We start from the raw sequence: 23,901 nt of genomic DNA, 5'->3' as shown, positions 1-23,901 counted from the left end.
AATGTCAAAGGAAGTTTTTCAGATTGAAGGAAAATAATTCCGGAAGGAATCTCTGATGTACTAAAAAAAAAAAAGGAAATAAGGAGTACCAAAAATGATAAATATACAAGTAAATATATTTTTCATTTTCAACGTTTATTCAAAAGATTACTGTTTAAAACAAAAATAGCAACAATGTATCATAAAGTTTTTAAAATCACATATAGAAATAAAATGTTTGGAAAAAATAGTACAAAAGACACACCTAATAGTTAAAGACTGAATGCTTTTTCCTCTGAGATCTGGAACAAAGAAATGATGCCTGCTCCCAACAATTCTACTCAATATTGTACTTGTAATCTTAGCTATGGCAATAAAGCAACACATAAATAAGTGTATAAAGATGGAAAAGGATGACATAAAGCTCTGTTTATTTCAAAGATCATTCTGTAAGAGGAAAATCATCAGGAATCAAGAAAAAAAGCTACTAGGATAAATAAATGAGTTTGCAAGATCACAAGGCATAAGTTCAATATTTAACCACCAGGGCTCCAGTATTTTTATACATGCGTAAAATCAAAATTTAAGAATATTGTTTACAATAACATCAAAAACTTTTTATGGTTCCAGCGTTGTTCAACTTGAAATAACATGTGCAAGACCTCTAAACCACAGAATACTACTGAGAGAAACTAAACAAGACCTAAATGAATGGAGAGATATACCATGTTTGTGGATTAAAAAACTTGTTACCACTGAGTTGATACCAATTCATAGCGATCCTACAAGACAGAGCAGAACTGCCCTATAGGATTTCCAAGGACAGCTGGTAGATTCCAACTGCCAACCTTTTGGTTAGCAGCCATACCTTTTAACTACTGCGCTATCAGGGCTCTGCTTCTGGATTAGTCACAAGGCATCTATGAGTCAGGTGTCTAGTTCTAACAAGACCTTGGCAGTACGCCAATAGCTCTCCACCTTTTCAAAAGGGGTATACTTGGTGGCTTGGTCAGGCATTGCTGTATGGGGAAATGGCCTGAGTACTCCAATAGTCACCAAATCTTTAACACAACTGTTCTTTTCTTTCCTTTAGGGATTATACATTATTTTTGCTGAACCATGCAGGGAGGGGGACAGAGGATTGCCTCTCCACATGCAGCAGTCCATGAGTGGGAAAATCTTCTCTGGACTTTATAAGCATTCACAGTATAAACATGTAAAAAACATCAATACCAATTACACATTTAGCAGTGGAAGCCAGAACAACAGGACATTGAATATGCCCAGAGGCTCCACCCACACTTTAGCTTTTCTTGAATGTGAGTGCTTTCTTCCCCCTACAGGAACACAAACTAAGGAATTAACATATCCGTAAGGGACAACTGCCATAGGAGACCACATTGTTTCTTGACCTGAAGCATGGGGAGCACAGGGTAGCAGGGCAGGCTAGCCCACGGAGGCTAGCTATGGTGCCAGGGGGGCTTTTCTTCTGCTTTAGCTCCTCACCCCAGGGTCAGTGCCACTTCCTCTCTCAAGTACCTCCAAGGTCCCACAAGCACCTGGGCCTCAGAGCCTCTAATTCACCCCCATGAAAAGTGCTGCGGCTCTATCCTGCAGTCCTCAATACCTTCAGCCACCCTTGCCAGCAAGCATGCTTTCTCCCCACAGAACTGGGTAGCATGGTAACTAGGGTGCCTAAAGAACTATAACAATTTGAATTCCTCCCCTCCTTGAGGTTTCCTACCATGCTAAGCAGCTAAGATTAAAATATAGGGGGAGAGAGGAATCAGGGAGCACAGAAAGAGCAGCTCTGCATCAATAAGCAAGGCTTTGCGTTTACATTCGATTGCAAGTGGCTGCCCACTCAGATTTAAATGAACTTATAATGCATTTAATCTACCCAAAGCTCTATATCCTCATTGCTGACATCTTTGACCCTTTGACTCAGCAGGTATAGCCATTCAGCCTTTTGCCTAAGGTCCTGAGGCTTGCTGCTTCATTGATATAATGACATTCTTTCCTCCCCTAGAGAGCGAGCAAAAACCAAAGCACCATTTGGGTAGGTTGTTTCAATTCTACTTCCCATTGTTTAAAAAAAAAAAAAATTTTTTTTTTTTTTTTTTTGTTGAGCCTGTAAAAATTCATCGGCAGGTAGATCAGTAGAGGACCCTTACTCACTCCTCCTAGTCCACCACTTAAGCTCTTACATATGGTACCAGATCTTATATTCCCTAACTCAGCCCCCTTGACCTTTCTCTTCTGGAGAGCCATTACTCTGTCAACAGCACATCCTGGTTTCCAAAGCTGTCAAAAACTGTGAAGGGTCTGAAATTTTACTTCACTTGCAAGCTATGAAGCTAGCCTATTGCTGTTTCATAGATGCTGGCAGAAGACATAAAACGCCTGCGTCAGAGGCAAAGGACTTTGTTACCCATGACATAGCAAGCAGCATGGGCGTCAGGTCAGTGACAGGCAGAGGGGCCTAGGTGAATACTGTGTATACAATAGTCTGCATCAAAGAATACTGAGTCAAGGAATAATGGGCATGGGAAATTTACCATTTTTTGAGCAAGCAGAACCAAGTCTGCTCTTTGTCTGGGTAATCATTACCTCAACCTTCCAGGTTGATTACTACAAACAAAAGCTTGAGCAAAGACCCAGGTACGGGGCACTCATGTCTTTGCATTCTTAGCATACCCAGCAAGAACATTCAGGTACACTCAGAGCCCATGTGGATTGCTTCTCCCAACACACTCCTCTTAAGCCTAATACCAGAGGTCTTAGCAGGTATATTAAGACAAGAGATAAAAGTCACACAGATTGTTCAGGAAGAAATAAACCAACTCTATTTGCAGACATTAACAGTCTACACAGAAAAACTCCTAGAATTAATATATGAGTTCAGGGAATTTGCAGGATATGAGGTCAACATAACAAAAATCAACTGTATTTTCTATATATTAACAATAAAAAATTAGAAAATTTTTTAAAACTTCAGTGCTATTTCAACAACCCTCGAAAATATGAAATAATGAGGTAAAAATCTAACAAAATATGTACAGGATCTGCAGGTTAAGAACTATAAAACGCTGATAAAATAAATTTAAAAAGATCCAAAAAAAATAAAGACAGATATGTTGTTGTTAGGTGTGTCAAGCTGGTTCCGACTCATAGTGACCCTATGTAAAACAGAATGAAACACAGCCTGGTCCTGCATCATCCTACAATCGTTGTTATGCTTGAGCCCATTGTTGCAGCCAGAGTCAATCCATCTCGTTGAGGGTCTTCCTCATTTTCGCTGACCCTCTACTCTGCCAAACATGACGTCCTTCTCCAGGGACTAGTCCACCCTGATAACATGTCCAAAGTATGTGAGACAGAGTCTCACCATACTCACTTCTTGTGAGCATTCTGGCTGTACTTCTTCCAAGACAGATTTGTTCGTTCTCCTGACAGTCCCTGGTATAGGCAATATGCTTCGCCAACACCATAATTTAAAGGCATCGATTCTTCTTCAGTCTTCCTTTTTCATTGTCCAGCTTTCACATGCACATGAGGGGATTCAAAACACCAAGGCTTGGGTCAGGCACACCATGGCTTGGGTCAGGCGTACCTTAGTTTTCAAGGAGACATTTTTGCTTTTCAACACTTTAAAGGGGTCTTTTGCAACGGACTTGCCCAATGCAATGATTTCTTGACTGCTGCTTCCATAGGTGTTGATTGGGGATCCAAGTAAAATGAAACCCTTGACAACTTCAATTTTTTTTCCATTTATCATGATGTTGCTTATTGGTCCAGTTGTGAGGATTTCTGTTTTCTTTATATTGTGGTGTGATCCACATTGAAGGCTGTGGTCTTTGATCTTCATCAGTAATTACTTCAAGTTCTCTCCACTTTCAGCAAGCAAGGCTGTGCCATCTGCATATTGCAGGTTGTTAATGAGTCTTCCGCCAGTGCTGATGCCCGTCCTTCATATAGTCCACCTTCTTGAGAGATACAGTGTGCATAAATCTGAAGACTCAATATTGTTAAGATGTCAGTTCTCCCCTTAACTGGTCTGTAGATTCAATATAATCCCAATCAAAACCACAGCAGAACTTTTTATAGCTATTAGCAAGCTGATTCCAAAATTCATATAGAAAGACAAAGGAACTATAATAACCAAAATAATCTTGAAAAAGAATAAAGTTAGAATACTCACACTACCTAATTTCAAGACTCTCTATAAATCTACAGTAAACACAGCGTGGTAAAGGATAGATACATAGATCAATTGAATGGAAAAAGGAGCCCTGAAATAGTCCCACGCAAATATGGACAATTGATTTTTGACAAAGGCAAGAGGGTAATTCAATGGGGAGAGAATAATCTTTTCAACAAATGATACTGGATCAACTGGACACCCATAGGCAAAAAGAAAAAAAAAATTTTTAATTTATGCCCCACATTGTTTACAAAAATTAATTTAAAATGAATCATAATACCAAATGTAAAACCTAAAACCATAAATAAGTTCCTAGAATAAACAGCAGAAAATCTTTCTAACCCTGAGTTAGGCAAAGACTTCTTAGATACAATACCAAAAGCATGATCCATTAAAGAAAAAATTGATAAATGGTACTTCATGAAAATTAAGAACTTCATTCTTCAAAGGACACTGTTAAAAGAGTGAAAAGAAAGGCCATATGCTATGAAAAAATTGCCCTTGAGTTGATTCCAACTCATAGCGACCCTATAAGACAGGGTAGAACCCTATAGGTTTTCCAAGGAGCAGCTGGTAGGTTCGAGTTGCTGACCTTCTGGTTAGCAGTCAAGCTCTTAACCACTGTGCCACCAGAGCTCTGTTTGACAATATTACATCAAAAGATCACTTTTTAAAATAGAAAAAACTTTTTGAGGATAGCCTGGAGGGGAAAGCGAGGGTGGAGGGGGTTAGAAGCTGGCGAAACAGACACAAAAAGGGAGAGTGGAGGGAGGGAGCAGGCTATCTCATTAGGGGGAGAGCAATTGGAGTATGTAGCAAGGTGTATATAAGTTTTTGTGTGAGAGACTGACTTGATTTGTAAACATTCACTTAAAGCACAATAAAAATTAAAACAAAACATAACCAAAGAAAAAGCACGCATGAACCAATATGGTTTAAAGGTGATACTAAGTAACCAGAAAACTGCTTTTGCACACGTTGATGTTGTTGTTGTTAGGTGCCATTGAATCGGTTCTGACTCATAGTGACCCTATGTATGACAGAAAGAAACAGTGCCCAGTCCTATGCCATCCTCACAATTGTTATGCTTGAGCCCACTGTTGCGGCCGCTGTGTCAATCCATCTCGTTGAGGGTCTTCCTCTTTTTCACTGACCCCTGACTTTAAGAAGCATGACGTCCTTGTCATACTTTTTCATGTATACTTTTCTAATAGTTTCAAAGCACTTTCAGTTGTGGCTAGTTACAGTATCTCACAATATTTCATTATTACAAACTTAGAGAATCATAAAAAATGTAGAGCAGGTGTACATCAATGTTCACTGCAGCATTATTCACAGTAGCCAAAAGAGGGAAACAACCCAAGTGTCCATCAACAAATGAGTGGACAAATTGTGGTATATTCGTACAATCAAATATTATTCAGCCATATAGGGAAATGAAGTTCTGACACATGCTATGATATGGATAAACCTTGAAAACATTCTGAGACAAATATTGTTTGATCCCGCTTATATGAAGTATCTAGAACAGACACATGAATAGAGACAAAAGCTTATTAGTTGTTACTAGGGTCTGGGAGAAAGGAAAAATGGAGAGTTACTGCTTAAGGGGTCCTGAGTTTCTGTTTAGGATAATGAAAAGCATTCAGAAATGGATAATGGTGATAATTACACAACATGGTACATGTGATTAATATAATGGAATCGAACACTTAAAATGGTTAAAAAGGCAAATTTTTTGTCATATACATTTTACTACACTAATTTTTTAAAAACGTGTAGTCAAAACTAGTCACAAACTGGAGATAAATGATACGTATAGTACAATGTAAATGTGATCTATAAATTACTCTTTCACACTCGAATTTGTCAAAACCTAAGGGGGCTAATGTATAAAATTAAAAATCAAAGGCCCCCCTTTTAGGAATTTTAGAAATCAAAACAAACATGCAATCAAAATATTTATAATTTGAAAGGAAAGCACAGCTGTAAAAAGGAATTTTAACAGAGCTCCATTTGGGGGTTAAATTCGTGTCTGTTGCTTAGTTGTCACTGGAAATGCTAAACTGAACAAATAATTTATAATATTCTTTTATAACATAAAATTTGGTTTTAAATTACCAATTACAGCATTTTTCAAAATTAGTATCTTATATGAATATAAAATGTATTAAATACACAAGTGTGAAAATCTTTTACTATGGAAACCAAAATCTTTGTAAAACTCTGACATATGTAATTTGATATGAACTTTTTTCATGAAAAGAACATCATTTGATTCTCAATCCAGTGGTTTAGATATTTATATATTTGTTAAATAAAGGGGAATTTAGGAATGTCCTGCTAAGAAATAAGAGTACCTTACAATCATTAGGAGTCCCTGGGTGGTGCAAAACGTTAACACACTCGGCTGCTAACCAGAGATTGGCAGTTGAGTCTATCCAGAGGTGTATCTCTGAAAAAAGGCCTGGTAATCTACTTCTGCAAAATTAGCCACTGAAAACCCTATGCAGCACAGTCTACCCTGACACACATGGGCTCTCCATGAGTCAAACTAGACAGCAACTGGAGTGCAATCCCTAAACCAGTTTGTGGTTTTTAAAAAGAAATAAAATTATACTAAGCATTGTATGGTGGACTCTGGGTAGCGCAAACAGTTAAGTGACTGACTACTAGCCCAAAAATTGGCAGTTTGAATCCACTCAAAGGCACCTTAGAAGGCAAGCCTGACAATCTGCTTCCAACAGGTCACAACCTTGAAAACCCTGTGGAACAGTTCTACTCTGCACACAAGGGGTCACCATGAGTCAGAATCAATTCAGCTCTCTGAGCAACAACAGTAGCAAGCATCCTATGCAATGAAGAAACATTGTTATTTGTGATTCCTTGAGCATCCTTAATGAGCCCTGGTGGCACAGTGGTTAAAGCACCCAGCTGCTAACAGAAAGGCTGATGGTTCAAACCCACCAGGGGAGAAAGATGTGGCAGTTGGCTTCCATAAAGATTTACAGCCTTGGAAATCCTATGGGGCAGTTCCGCTTTGTCCTATAGGGTCACTATGAGTCAGAATCAATTCAATGGCAATGGATTTTTGGTTTAATCTTCACAAGAGCACATCGCCAGGTCTTTTCTCTTGCAGATCTACCCGTGGGTTTGAACCACCAACCTTTTGGTTAGTAGAAAACCACTTAACCACTGTGTGCTCTGTCTCTCTCTACCCACCTGTCCAGTACCCCACTCTCCCCTTCTCTCCCATCCCTCATATATATAAATATATATATATATATTCTACTATGTTAATAACTTCCTTCTCCCCACTACAAGTTTCCAAATCCAACCACCAACTCATGCTAATATACCTACTCCTCACTTAACAACTATCTTGTTACCCAACATTTCCCATTACAACAATAGTAAAAATCTACCGTTCAACTATTTTGTGCGTTAGCGATGTACACCTGGCAGTAACAAACACTAAGTGTGAGGCGAGAGTAACGCTGGCCGTGATGGTTAAGGTTGTGTGTCAACTTCGTTGGGCCATGATTCTCAGTGGTTTGGCAGGTATGGCATGATGTAATTTGGCAGTTATATAATGATGTATTTAGAAGTCGTGTGATGATGTAATTTGAAAGTTATGTAACAATGTCGTCATCCTCCATTTTGTGATCTGATATGGTCATCCTACATTTTCACATAATGTGGATTTTTGCAATAATGACTTGGTCTTTGAAACCTAATCATTTCAATAAGTGAACAGTGGGTATATCTTTTCTCTGATGTTAGTTTTATGCTTAAAATAACATTATGTGTGTGCATGTGAGTGCGTGCGTGTGTGTGTATCAGCTATGGGTTGACATGTCTGGCATTCTAACAAGGCCCTTTTTCTCAACTTTCAAAATGCATGACTAATAGCACAACATTTTCATTTTTAGCTTTACCAAAGCCTTGCCACCCAAAGTTATGCAGAAAATTTTTGAAATTCATAACAAAACTGTCTACCACATTACTGTCAACTTCCATACAAATGCAATTCAAAAATCATATACTACCCAGCCATCACTGTGACGCAGATGATAAAAGTGCATACTTCTTTTCAATATTATAATTTCAATTTCAAATTAAACTTAGTATATAACATTTAAAAAAATGAAGATTATTAATATTCTTAATGCAATGGAAGTGATAATTAATATTCTAATAATTCAGCCACCTGCAACATGTCTTCTATTTTGTCAATAAGATACAGAATCCAAACACTTTATATACCCAAGTCTAAAATGAAATTCTTCTCATTATGGAGAATAGAAAATTATTTATAGATAACCAAACCTAAACCCACTGCCATCAAAGTCAATTTCAACTCATAGTGACCCTACAGGACAGAGTAGAGCTGCTGCGTAGGGTTTCCAAGGCTGCAATCTCTATGGAAGCAGACTGTCACATCATCCTCCCATGGAGTGGCTAGTGGGTTCAAACCACCAACCTTTTGATTAGCAGCCAAATGCTTTAAACTCTGCACCAGCAGGGCTCCTTATAAATAATCCGTTAACAGAATTTCAGTTTTAAATTAATTCAAGTTCGTTACTTATACATTAATTTTTATTCTTTTGACAGGATATCTATATTAAAATGATTTAGCTTTACCCTACTTTATGAAGACATGTAACTCATCTGCATGCATGCCTCATACATTTATCAAGAATATTAGCATACAGCTAGATATAATATTGAAGGAATAGCAGTCCAGTAAGAAGAGTGTCCAGGTCAAAAATAGAGATAGTCAGCTGACATAAAATATTATGGCAAATGATCAGTATATACCTACCAAATAAAAGGATTACCAAAGATGAAGACTGAATAGTAAACTCTAAAAGTTAGGCAGATGATTATATTTTTATACACTGAGACTATGCTACCAGCAATGGAATTTTTATAAAAATTTATAGTATAATCACCTTAAATCAATCTAATTAATATTTTGAATGAATGAATGAACATATGAATACTTGAATGGACGAATAATGAAGTCATAACAGCATTTACCCCCTTGAAATGTTCACAATAATTTGGAATACACAGAGATGACTTAACTACGAAAGACTAGTTGAAATTCAATGTGGTTCACAGTAAAGATACAGTGGCTTTCTATTTGTAGCACAAAAAATCTCAACCAAAAACATACATCGGACTAAGATACTCTCAAGAGCAATTATCAAGGCTTTAAAAAGAATATATACTTTTTACTATGTAATTCTTTCCTGCCCCCCACCTCCCTGCATTTTTAAATGTTTAGCATAAGTGAACAACAAACCAGAATAGAACACACATTTTTAAAAGACTAATTTATACATACTCTGTTTAAGAACATACAACCACTTATAAATCTAGCCTTTTTTTTCAAAAGCATCCTTATATAAAACAGTAGGGGGGGCGGGGGGGATCCCTGCTATACATATGAAGCACGATTTAAGACCCATACAACTGACCAATCAAAATTAGTGAATGCACTGCATCTCTCTGCAGTGGAGAGAAGCGACAAGGTAGGCTGTCATTCTGCAAAAGCTGCCCAGAAAGGCTTTCCTCTGAAAAGCAGTGCAGTTCCTTTTTAGAAAGACTGAATCTAAATGTTGTCTCTGGAGACATGAAGCCTTCAGTATGTTAAATTACTTTCATTATGTATTTTCAGATGCTTATTGATTCCACAATAGGAAGAGTGAGAGACAGCAGCAGCCTCTAAGCAGCACTACATGTTCTATACATTAGCAGTACTGCTCAAACAATGGCACAGTACAGATACCTATTTTCATTAAGGTCATTTTTGAAGAGATGTTTATGACCCTCTTCCCCCAGTCCTCTACTAACAAGTGAACAAAATGAATCAATCAAAACTGGAAATGCTTCAACTACATCAAGAATTTATCAAATCTTTAGCAGAGGTAAGATGTGTTCCTTATTATATAGTATAGAGCTGCTTTGGAATCAGCATAGTGGGGTAAAATTACTTTGAAAATTTTCAGCCTAAATTGTATGAGTTACTTTGTTTAATTCTACTTACTGCTAAACATGTGTTCTTTAGATCTATTTCTTTTAAGACATGATATACTTTCAATGTCATTTTTTAGGATGCATTGTTAAATACGAAGAATATTCTTTGTTAATTCACTATGAAGACATCAGCTTTTAAATCATTTCAGACATACTAAATATTCTTAAAGTTTCTCAAGTGTTAAAAAAATACTTATATTTCTTAGGAGAACCAGGTTCACTATTTAGTTATGATTTATTACTCAGTTTCCAGATAAGTTTATTATTGGTCATGTTCATTGAAAATTATTCAATCCATAGTTACATTTTTGTATTGCCTTTTACATTTCAACCACATGAACAATTTATCAATGGAAATTTAGAGTATCTTATCATGGAATCTGTTTTAATCAGTTAAAATTCAAACCATGTGGTAATAATTAAGCAAGCTACAATATTCTTACAGCAGGAAATGCTGTTAAATTTATTACAAAGAAGGAATGACAGTATATTTAGTGTATGCTAATTGCTTATAATCTCTGAAAATACAGGTTAGCTTCTAAAATGAGAGCAGAAATTAGTTCAAAGAATACAGCTTTTCTCTCATGGTTATATTTGTAATGTTAACTCTGTTTGATAAGATTATATACATAATTCTTAATTAGGAAAAAGGAGTATTTTCTTTAAAGAAATCTGTAATTTTATGCCTATGGTTCTGGCTCTAATAATACAGCTTGTTTATTTTGATAACGAACACCATATGGTTTTAAATAAAATTAAAGTAACTTTTTTAATTAATTGGAAATTATTAGGTATCCTATTTCTTAACTTTTTTTTTTCTTTTTCACAAGGGCCCACGGCAGCTAATACTGCATTTACAACTGACATTATGAAGAATGCAACTGACCGAGCATCTTCCTAGCTGTCTGAGCCACGAACTGCAGGATATTCTTGTAATACATGACTTTAAGAAATTAAGGAGTTAAAACCAGGGACGAGATCTACATTACAGCTGGAATATAACAAATCAATGATATCCTAAGAAGATGCTAGAGAAAACAGCCACAAAAAGAAAAACAATATAACTGTAAAACCCTGAAAAAAAAAATGGTGAGCATTTTATACTTTAACATAACCAGAATTATTGAAGCTACTGATTCTTGAAGAAACACGAAACATGAATTTCCAAAAGGAGAATGTACATACTTTATCAGCAAGCTAAATGAAGCTTTAGCAAGTGTTTTCTGCACTATTCAGATATTTGTATCAATTGATACGACTAACGGATTTTTTCCATCTGAGTTTTACGACCAATTATGTATCCTCTTCTAATGAAAGCAAACCAAATTAAATAGCAGGTGGTTTTCAATCAAAAGAACATGGACTGGATTTATCATAAAAAGCAAGTTATGTGATCAAAAAATCATTTCAAAATAATGAGGACTGCTATTTACAGTTGTAATTTATGAGAGGATGTCTAAATACATTTTAGAAGCTAGAAACCTTATGTTTCCTTTTTGGTTTTCACATATCCTGGAATACAAAGAGACACTATCATATATGCCTTCAAAGGGAAACATAATTCCTATCATTTGAGGAAGGCTGCTCTTGGTCGTGACTTTTTAAAGCAAAACAAACCTAAATATTATGTACTGGTCTTTAGAAACGCATCAGCCAACTAAATCTCACAATTCATGCAGCTGAAGTATTGGAAAGAAAAATGAAAGAATTGCTACAAGACATGAAATAAAATCTGCTACTTCGCCATTGTCAGGTGAAAACTCATATCAAAAATCTGGCAATGGCATCCGTATCAATTTGTGAAAAACTGTCATAGTGAGCCAAAAGGCCCATAAGGCAACAGCAAACAGGTAGGTCAGAAAATGCATGCACCCCACCACACCGTTTAACATTTACAAAAGAAAAGAGCTTTTCTCTAGAGGAAATGCATTTTTCTTAATTATCATCTAACTTGACATTTCTGTTTTATTTAATTGTAAATCTAACTGATATGACAAAGACCTGATTTTAATCTGACAGTTCAGAAAATCTGGCACTTAAAATTTTCCATTTTTTTTATAGGCTTTTGGTTTTAGCTAAGAGCATCACTTACGTGAATAAATATGCCTCTAGTAATGTTTTATATAGAGTAATAACATTATCATTTGTGTGTCTGAAATATTAATCCCCAAAATCACATGTATAAAGAAAACTCTATCCTAAAATTTGTCAAAGGTTGTAATCAAGTAAAAGGTTAACATGAAATTTGAAAATTAGCTTTTATAATTTATATTTGAGTATGAATTTGCAATCAAAATGCTGTACTTGAAATGTGAAATATAGTTGGTTGTATGATTTCATATTTTAAGCTGAACATACTGATTACTGACATTTTAATGTCTGAAGAATCAGACATTATTTTTACAAATTATGCTAAACCCCTATATATTAAAATATAGATTTGCATCAATGAGCTAAAGAGTTTGTTTTTTTTTTTTTTTTTAATTTTCTTCAAAATTATACACTGGGTAATTTATACAAAGGTTTCACAAGTAATGTATAACTTAAAAAGCTTTCTCAAAAAATGAACTTCAGATACTCCTTTTCCCTACAATTTCATTTTTTACTTCAAAAACTCTGTTTAAAGAAATAAAATCAACTGATATATTCTGTTAAACCACTTCAAAAAGAAGCTATTTCTCAATATGATATTAAATTTCAATTTTCTCCTTCCACAAAATATAAAAGGGTATGGTCACAGAAATAAAATCATTCATAACAGTGATTACTGCTCTTTTTCCAAGCTTTGTGGCTTCTTTTTACTTTAATATACTTTCCCTTGTCTTCTAACTTTTTAAGTTTGTCGAGTATAAAATTCAATAACCATTTTCACTGCCATATATGAAACACTCGTCTTTGCCTATTTCTGTGGGAAATAACTCCAAACATACTCCAAGCATGTTGCTGACTTCCGAATATGAGTTTCAACAAAGAACATGGACAAAACAGTTTAAAACAAAGTGGTGCTCTGTAGCATCTATCAGTTTAAATAAACACTTGTCCTGTTCAGTTGAAATCTCACAGGGATAATTACACCTACACTAATTATGCTAGAACATATTAAAATAGCTTTTATTTCCCACCTACTCACAACATTTTAAAATGAAATTTTAAAACACTTGGGTTAAAATTACTTTTGCATACTGGGTAATTTTATTATACAAAAATATACTTTACCTCAAATAATAAGCTTGAAGAACCCAAATAAGGAAACCCTTTTTACTGTGCTACATAATTTTGCATTATATAGGAATAATCCCCAGATATTTCTTCAAAAATAAAACCCAATTTCCTTTTACATCAAAACAATACAATCTTGATGTTTCTTAATTTTCCATTCATAGTTACAAACTTAAAACTTAAACTTGCTGCTTTTATTAGGTACACAACAAAAAAGATTTTACACATTTTATACAAGTCATTTAAATTGCCAAATATCAAATAGTTTATTCTATTTCACTTTCTAGGAAAAACACCAACCGCTCCAAAAGAATGTGTTTTTTTCCCATTCTGGAAGTCAACATGCAGTCTGAATCTAACATTACAGTGCGAGATGACATTGATGACATCAATACCAATATGTACCAACCACTATCATATCCGTTAAGCTTTCAAGTGTCTCTCACCGGATTTCTTATGTTAGAAATTGTATTGGGACTTGGCAGCAACCTCACCGTATTGGTACTTTACTGCATGAAATCCAACTTAATCAACTCTGTCAGTAACATTATTACAATGAATCTTCATGTACTTGATGTAATAATTTGCGTGGGATGTATTCCTCTAACTATAGTTATCCTTCTGCTTTCATTGGAGAGTAACACTGCTCTCATCTGCTGTTTCCATGAGGCCTGTGTATCTTTTGCAAGTGTCTCAACAGCAATCAACGTTTTTGCTATCACTTTGGACAGATATGACATCTCTGTAAAACCTGCAAACCGAATTCTGACAATGGGCAGAGCTGTAATGTTAATGATATCCATATGGATTTTTTCATTTTTCTCATTCCTGATCCCCTTTATTGAGGTCAATTTCTTCAGTCTTCAAAGTGGAAATACATGGGAAAACAAGACACTTTTGTGTGTCAGTACAAATGAATACTACACTGAACTGGGAATGTATTACCATCTGCTAGTACAGATCCCTATATTCTTTTTCACTGTCATCGTAATGTTAATCACGTACACCAAAATACTGCAGGCTCTTAATATTCGAATAGGCACAAGATTTTCAGCAGGGCAGAAGAAGAAGGCAAGAAAGAAAAAGACAATTTCCCTAACCACGCAACATGAGACTACAGACATGTCACAAAGCAGTAGTGGGAGAAATGTAGTCTTTGGTGTAAGAACTTCAGTTTCTGTAATAATTGCCCTGCGGCGAGCTGTGAAACGACACCGTGAACGAAGAGAAAGGCAAAAAAGAGTCTTCAGAATGTCTTTATTGATTATTTCTACATTTCTTCTCTGCTGGACACCAATTTCTGTTTTAAATACCACCATTTTATGTTTAGGCCCAAGTGACCTTTTGGTAAAATTAAGATTGTGTTTTCTAGTCATGGCTTATGGAACAACTATATTTCACCCTCTATTATATGCATTCACTAGACAAAAATTTCAAAAGGTCTTGAAAAGTAAAATGAAAAAGCGAGTTGTTTCTATAGTGGAAGCTGATCCCATGCCTAATAATGCTGTAATACATAATTCATGGATAGATCCTAAAAGGAACAAAAAATTTACCTTTGAAGATAGTGAAATCAGAGAGAAATGTTTAGTACCTCAGGTTGTCACGGACTAGAGTAAACTCAAAGTTTCACCAAAATCACATTCAGATGAGTTTTAAATTAAAATTGTAAAAAATAAAATTACTGCCAAATATAAGAAAAAAAATTTTTAAGTATTGGTTATCTTGTAGATTTTCAATGTAAATGTCAATTAGATTTGGTCATATATATTCAATTTCTTCATTACTTAATGTATTTGTTGCATGGCAGTTTGTTGAAGTAACATCGTGTGTATATTTTGTCAATATTATGTCCATCAGAAGATATTAATGTAAGTCATATTTTCTAAAGAATAAATACATAGCCTTAAAATAGGGTATAACTTTAAAATGTAACTGACACAGGTATCCTTGATTTTTTTTTATAAAGTGCATTGTTTCTAAGTCACTAACTACAGGTATATTTATACGATGACAATGGAAATCGAATTTGAATATAAAAACCAAAATTATAGGCTTTAAAGCAATTAACACAATCCAGGATTTTCTGTACCACTACATTGTTTTCTGATATAGTCTACTAGCTATAATATCTGATGCATCAAAAAAAATTATGTGTGAAACATATATTTTTTTAATGTAGAAAGTTTTAGGATTTATCAGAATTCTAAAATTCAAGAAACAGATAATAAACAAACTTGTTAATGTACACCAAAAATAGGGCAATTTTTTAAATCAAGTTTACTATGAAAAAATGCTTGATTTTCTAAGATCAAGGGGACTATGCCTATAATATCCAAATAAACCAACAATAGAGAAGGAAGAAAACTAAACAAGTCTATCTTCCTTTCTCACTTTGCTTCAGTCTAAGCCAAATGGTCTCGGGTAATACAGTATACCAGTAAAAATTAGTGCATTAAAATGAACAGAGTTCCCAACTTTATCCAAATCAGCCTTTTTGTAAAACAGAAGATAACTATCTATATCTGAATGTGAAAATAAAAAACAAACAAAAAAGACTCTATCATTGAAGAAAAACCTAACAAAGCCAACAGCTTCTAATTTTAGATAATAGCAACTTTACAGTAATACAATTTATACAATGTTCCTACACTATCATAATCCAAAGTGCTGCAGAATATAGTAGTTCTATTTTATTTCCACTCTGAAAATTAATTTCCATTCTGAAAATGAGTAAATCTTGTCACTTTTTCTGTTCTACGCCACTTAATTTAACTTTAAACATTTTCTCTCCAATCCTCAAATCATGTTGGAAAACTATAAAATTACTAATCCTAACTGTAGATTCTCAGGATTGGGAATCTTATATTAAACAAGTTTTTCAACTGTTACAATCTAATAACCTATCAAGTGAGTGCTAATATCACTATATCAGAACATTAGCAATAAGTTGCTCAAAATAGACAAATACTTGCTACCTTAAAATTAGGTTAACTTGACTACTTTGTATTCTGCTTTTTAATACTGTACTCACTAAATCAAACAGGAACTCAGTTTTAGATGAATAAAAGTTTTATGCCAAACAACACAATAATATATGACTTTAACGTAAATAAATGAGATTCATCCAATCTCATTTACCGAATACCCTAAATCCTTGGGAAGTAAGCGTGAGGCAATAGCTTGAATCCACTGAGGTTACATAGCAAATTAAGTAGTGATTTCTTTCTGATAATGTTAACAATAATCTCAAATCTTTGCAAAGGCCCAGTTTTCTTCTGCCTTATTTTCTACTGTTCTACAGAATTAAAGAAAGGCTTCAATTTGACAAAACGTAGCGTAAGCCAGCAAAGCTTATTTTTTGAAACTCTGAAGAGAAATTAGCACTTCATAAATAAAGGTATTAAGAAAATTTTTATTGCATAAATATATTTGGCACAGAGTATCTCCTAATATCCTCATTAAAAATTTTAAAAAGACAATTTTAAACTTGGATCCCCAAGCATAAAATTAAAATTTTTCACATTTTGTTTTATATAATCTCAATAATTTTTTAAATAAAAATTAGACTTTTTATTGTTAATATTAATAAAAGTCTTTACTTATGCTTTAAATATTTTTAATCTTCAAGTCTATAAGCATGCCAAAAAATTCAGTTTAAAAACACAGATTGGTAATATATTTACCTAACTGCTTTCATGCCCTCCATGATGAGAAATCTAACAAAATGAAAATAAAGAGCAATTATTATAATGTTGCTCTCTAAACCATTATATTTCTACACTCAACATTGGAGCTGGCAATTAACAAGTATTTTCACCCACCTGTAACAATCTTTCAAGGAGCCCTGATGGCACAATGGTTAAAGCACTCGGCTGCTAACCAAAAGGTCAGTGGTTCAAACCATACCAGCGGTTCCTCAGGAGAAAGATATATAGCAGTCTGCTTCTGTAAAGATTACAGCTTTGGCAACCTCATGGGGCAGTTTTCCTCTGTTCTATAGGGTCACTATGGGTTGGAACTGACTCGATGGGCAATGGGCAATGGCTAATCTTTCTGGCATACAAAAATGCATTCACTGATTCACAACAAAGAAAATTTATACTTATCAGAAAACTTTTAATAGCTTTTTAATGTGTTAAATAGTACATAATATGTAAACCAAAATAATATTTATGTGTTAAAAACTCCATTTTTAAAAACAAGTCACAAATATGTTTGCAATTACTGACCTGTTTAAAACAGAGAATGAGAAGCTTAGACAGCTTTTCTTTACTAAATGTTAGTTCTATGAAAAGGTGAGTTACTTTTATTTTCCTCATGGTGGTTTTTGTGCCAATGTGTAAATTTTTCAGTTCAATTCAAAGAATTTTAACCAGAAAAAAGTGTAATTGTTCACTTTTCCTGTTAAAATGAAAATTAAAAATATAAAAGCCATAGAGGCAACAATAAACTACTTGACATGAGATCCTTCCAAAAACTCAATATTTTTCAACCCATGTGCTACAGATCATAGACATAGATATAAATTTCTATATAGTTAATTGGGTCAGTCCATTGAAAAACAGAAATAAGAACTATTATTTTTAAAACCACTTAAAGACGGTCTCAACGAAGTATGCAAATTTTTGTTTGCTTTTTTATTTTGTTTGCTAATTAAAGGGATTAAGTATTCTATCAATTACTATCCAATGGATGTACAAACTTATTATAAAAACTGAATTATTTACAATTATGCTTTTTAATCAAATGCCATCCAAACTAATTCTGTACTTCTTACCACTGGTAAATCTACTTTTAAGTATGTGGTCTATTTTTTCATCCCCCGAATAAAATTATAACAAAATCTCATTTTTCTGAACATTAAAAATCAGACTCTTCATTTAACTAAGATTAGATTTAAAGGTGAAAACCTAAATTTATAAGAAAGCAGCCCACTACTAGAGTTTTATTTCACAAAGAAATTTCAAAGCTGCTTTTCAAAGTCAATATACTTTCAGTTTTACTACATTTTATGATTATACAATTAAGTAAGCTTTGTAACTGAATTAACATTTGAATTCTTACAATGTAGAAGACATTATGTAAGATACTTTGAATTACATAAAACAGTGTCATTAGCCTCGAGGGCTTAAAAACTAGAATAAAGGTATTTTAAAAGTATGGCAATGTCTGTAAAAGAAAGTAGAATGTGGTAAAATAAAAGAGTAAAGTCATTAAGAGATTTAACAAGAAAGTGATTCTATTAGATTCAAGAACAGCATAAACAAAGCATTGTTGAGGAAAGCTATTCTGGTATATTCTGGGAACAGCAAATTGTTCTCTTTAGAAAGAAAGTAATATGAAAGTGAGAAATTGATCCCAAAAGTTAAATTGGTGCCATAAGGTAAAAAGAAAGGCCTTAAATGCCAGACTGAAAAATCTGAGCAAGAAAATAGTGTAATTAGAAATGAGCTTCAGAAAAATTAATAGAAGAGCAAAATGTAGAAAGAATTGGTTGAGTAAGGCACAGGAGATGGGAGGCTACTGCCATAATCTTGATAGGTACCGAAAGTTATGGCAAAATGTGATGGCAATAACTTGGCAAAGACTACACTGCAACAGGAAACATGAAGGCAGAATTGGTAGGGTTTGCCAAATGACTAGAAGGACACTGGTGTAAGAGACTAAAGAATCAAAAATAATAACTATAAGAAGGACCATAAGAAACCAGATTATCCCCAATGATCTAAGAGTTATTTAATCATGCTTTGCGTAAACCACATGGATAATAAGGGCAAAAACAAAAAATAATTTTTGGCAAAGCAGAAAATTTAAGTACAAAAAAATAACATTATTCAAGAATATTCTAGCTGTCAGAAACGATATTCAAAACCAACATTTCAAATTGTTGCTTTAAATTATCTACTTCATATTTAGCACATTGGTTTATTCAGTTTTTCCATTACACACAAATATTTTCTTCCCTAATAGTTTTTTGTAATTACAAAGAATTATAAACATTTAATGGGAAAATGCCAGGGTATATAAAGTAAAAAAAATACAAATATCACTTTTTTTTTTTCTTACTCCTAATCAATTCATTAGGAACATCCATCCAAATCATTATTTTTACATACAGGCAGTCCCCGGATTTACGAAAAGCGTTCCATTCCTAAATCGATTTTCCATGTAAGTTGGAACAGTTAGGTATGGCTCGTATCTAACATCAGTTAGTCAAATGTTTGCCTTAATATATAGTGTACCTTTCTATGCATAAAAACATTAAAGATTCACTAAATCATCTTTAACATAGTAATAGAATAATAATGTTTTGATGTACATCGCAAAGGAGCATCTGTTTGTTGTTACGAACCACCATATGTATCTCCAGTTTTTAATATAACAGGCCTTACGGAGGTTGGCTCATACCTACAGGTTGCACGTAAGTTGGACGTTTATAACCTGGAGACTGCCTGTATATCTTTCATTCTTTTTTAATGTCTACATAAAAATAAATTTAAAAAATAAATAAGTTTTTAAAACATATAATATTTACAAAAGATAGTATTAATAAAAGATCAAATAATTAATCCTTTTTTCTATTATAATCAAACAACTTCAAGCTGTATTTCAAGATCATCTTGAAAAAAGGCAACTTAGCAAATGCGAATGAAGCAGAAGGTAATTTTTCTGAATAGAAGGAAGAGGCAAGGAAAAAACCATAATACATTGCTTTTCTTCCCCTCTACTAAATAAAATGAGAATTAAAAAACTAAAGGAAACTTTTGGAGATGATTTTCTTTACAGTTTAGAGATAGGCACTTGTATGTACTCCTTCTGAATGTAAGCCCCCTAAAGGAAGAGACACAGCAACTACAGTGAACTCAAAGCTAAACATGAGATAAAAAGCTCAGGTCATATTATAAAAGAGGAAAATAAGGAGATAATAAAACCTGGAGATAATGGCAGGAAAAAGACCTAAGATACTCACAGATGCTGAGCTCTTAAAGAAATATAAAGAGAATACAGAATTGTGGGTTAGAGTTCACAGAAAAAAACTAATAGCTATTTTATTTAAAGTTTGACCTTTCTCTAAAATGCGTTCGAAACAATAAAAAGAAATTTTTAAAAAAGAAACTCCAGTTGACTGACTCAACAGATTCAAGGTATAAAAACATCTATTGCATAATAAGTAGAATTAAATTAAATATTGGAGTATTAGAACAATTCATAGATGTTAGGAACAGAATGGTATTGAGATGTAGAAACAAGAAAATTGGGCCCATCACTAATATGAAAGCTATCATCTTTTAAAGAACACTCATCTTTGCAATTGAAAAAGCTGAACAATAATAATACTGAAATACAATATTATTTCTCTCCTTGCTCATAGTAAAATAACACGTAGAAATAATACTAAATAGTCCTACCTTACTATTCACATTTTTTAACAGACCTCTCTACAAGCTACATCCACGCCTTTCAAGCACGATAGCTTTGTACTTCCACCAGCAAGTGGTAAAAAGTGTTGTCATTCCAGTAACTGCCATCAACATCAACTCCCTACCACTATCAAACACTATCAAGCAATAAGTAAGATAAGGGAGGAGAGCTGAAGTCAGTCTGGGATTGGGATCATTTTCTTCATCCTGCTTCCACGAACGCAATATGTTGTATGTTTCTGAGAGGTTATTAAGCAGGGCAGACTGTCAGAGCACATCCATCAATTTTTCAGAATGAAAATAAAAAGTAGCAGAGAGGATGATACGCAGACAGTTGTGGACATACTATACAAATAGTGGATGCACAATAATTTTTTTTAATTTAATATAAATCTTTTAATGTTACTGCTAAAAAATGAGAGTTCTGGCCATATTAAACCTAGACTGTAGAAGTGAGATATATATATACACACACACATATTTATATATTCATATATATGTATATATATATATATATATATCAGTCAGTAATATTAAACACAATCCCGTGTCAAAAAATATATTCTTTATTGATGGGATAGAGAAGAAGTAAAGATATAAAAACACATATTTCACTCTTAACACCTCAGGACAGCTGAAACGTAAAAATCAAATTTACACACTTACAAAAGTTTTCTTCTAAAACCTTAAAACTTTTACTGCCTTTTTCTTTTGCTGTTAAATTTTTTTACACCTATCACTTCTTATAATCCATAAAATGCTAGTAAACTATAGCTACTTAACTTTATAAAATGTCTGAAATTCATACAATACACTAACAATCTGTAATATAATCTTTTATAAAGCTTCAAAAAAAAGGAACATATATGTACTAATCAGTAAATACTAGTGGAATTGAAAATGAACAACTTTTAAACTTCTGACCCTATTGTATGTTGTTTAGAAGAGTGTTTCTCAAAACAAAGCCCACCTATATCAAAATCCCCTATTGTGCTTGTTTAAAATGCCAAGTTGTGGGGCCCTACCTCAGTCTTACTAAATCAGAAATCTCTGGGAATGAAGCCTTGAAAAATCTATACATCAGTAAATACTCCAGGATGGTGTGCTAAACTTTAAGAACCACTGTTTTTGATACTGGAAGACAGACTGTGTGCCAAAATGACATTCTGATAACTAACAAATAAAAAGATACAGAAGCAGCTCTGAACTCAATTCAGGCCATGCTGCCTTCTTGAAGAAAAATATTTAAAATTTACTTCATTTTAACTAATAAAATTTTTGTTGGATTCTACATATTACAATTCAGTAGGACAATAGTTTCCTCAAGACTAAAGTTTTAGTTTATTAAAAGAAGTTATCTAAACAAATTTTTCTTTTAAAATCATACCCACTCAGAAGATAAAATGGCACCAAACTTGGAACATGACACTATAAAGTGTTATTTACTTTTACTTCACTCAAATTCTTAATTACAGGTAGTCCCCAACTTACAACGTATTTGAGTTATGACGAACTGCACTGAAGACCATCAGTGTATCTGGAACACCGCATCTTCCTGGGAGGAAGAGATGGGAAAGTGCATGCAGGGGATATGAAAAAAATTACTGAGTTTTATGAACATGCTCCAAGCATTTGATCAGTATAATATGATGAGAGAGATTGGTGGAAAAATTGTCCATGTGGCAAGAACGCTGAATTTAGAACTTGGTATCACTGATGTTGAACAGCTCACAGATCACACAGAAGGGGAACTGACAGAACAGGACTTAATGGATTTTGAAGAGGAAAGAAATGCTGAAGAAAGAAAAAAGAGGAGGAGGGAAGTTTCAAAAAATTTTGCAGCGAAAGGATTAGCTGGAGGTTTGTTAAACTAAATCGGGGGCTTCAGTTGCTTGAAACATGGAACCAAACACCAATCGCTTTGCTAAAGTTTATAGACAGATTCAGGAACAGTGAGATGTTACCAGGAAAAGACCATACACGCAACACTCACTAATCTTCTGCCTAGAAACGCCATCCCCATTCCTGGGATAATCCAGGTGATCCAGAACCTTCTACAAGTGGAGTTATTACCACAACTGACAAAATGCCAACGTCATCTACCTCTTCTTGTCAGGGTAAATTTTTATGATTTGTGTATTTTTTTTATGTATGTATGTGTATATTAAAATATATCTGTAAGTTGATATATAATATTTCCAACTCCCAAAGACAAATATTTAAGATCAGATTTACAAAGATACTGATAATAAAAGGTAACAGTATTGAAAACTAAAAAAAAAATTAGGTATTCGACTTATGTCAGAACCAGCTTACAACGGAGTCCCCAAAACAGAACCTTGTCATAAGTTGGGGACTACCTGCATAAAATTCCACAGCTACTGTTTGTCTTAAATTATCTCATCCTGAACAGAAATTAAGTAGTAGAACATTTTTGCTCATTTCAATACAAAATTTATATTAAAATATAATACTGTGCATGGAGGACACGAATTACTTCTAAAATAAATTTGCAGTGAAAATACCGAAAAACTGCATTTTGTATATCTTTTAAACAGATGTCACTCAAGTTAGATAGAGTCAAACATTTTTCCTTTGTTATGCCATCAAAAATATTTATGAAATATTCTACTACTCTTTGATATATTCATATCTTTAATTTAATTGCCTATTCTGTTTTATAACAGTTTAAACAACACTAATGCTTGCTGAATACCTCAAATGTTACTGATGAAACACTACCCTAGAAACATTTCTTATCAACCCTTTCATGAAAAATTCATTCCAACTACTTTGATATTATCTTCTGTTGTAACTCTCTTACTTTTTTACATTTTCATCAATTGAACCATAAAACCAACCTATGACAACTCAGAATTGAAAATGGGCTACTACTGAATACAACTTAAATATATAAAGATAACCATTCAGATGGTTGGATACAGCCATCTTACAAAAAGACTTGTCAAATAATATATTACAGATAAATAACAATGATTTTGATACAGGGCTTTCTGGAGTCTCATAGAT

The 23,901-nt window shown here is 33.7% G+C and overlaps 2 protein-coding genes across 2 annotated transcripts in view; one reads left to right on the top strand and one right to left on the bottom strand.

The window, feature by feature from the left end:
• Positions 1 to 23,901, bottom strand: part of COG5 (component of oligomeric golgi complex 5) — a 317,777-nt gene that overhangs the window by 230,719 nt on the left and 63,157 nt on the right. The window lies entirely within an intron of this gene.
• GPR22 (G protein-coupled receptor 22) lies at positions 12,026 to 15,061 on the top strand. Its single transcript, XM_049893489.1, has 2 exons — positions 12,026 to 12,078; positions 13,735 to 15,061. The coding sequence occupies exon 2, from the start codon at positions 13,760 to 13,762 to the stop codon at positions 15,059 to 15,061; it is 1,302 nt and encodes a 433-aa protein (XP_049749446.1). The 5' UTR covers positions 12,026 to 12,078; positions 13,735 to 13,759.

This window comes from Elephas maximus, chromosome 8 (assembly GCF_024166365.1).
Source record: "Elephas maximus indicus isolate mEleMax1 chromosome 8, mEleMax1 primary haplotype, whole genome shotgun sequence".
In the NCBI taxonomy this organism is placed as follows: Eukaryota; Metazoa; Chordata; class Mammalia; order Proboscidea; family Elephantidae; genus Elephas; species Elephas maximus.
Note: the sequence above shows the minus strand (reverse complement) of the source record. Positions and strands in the feature narration are given on the sequence as shown.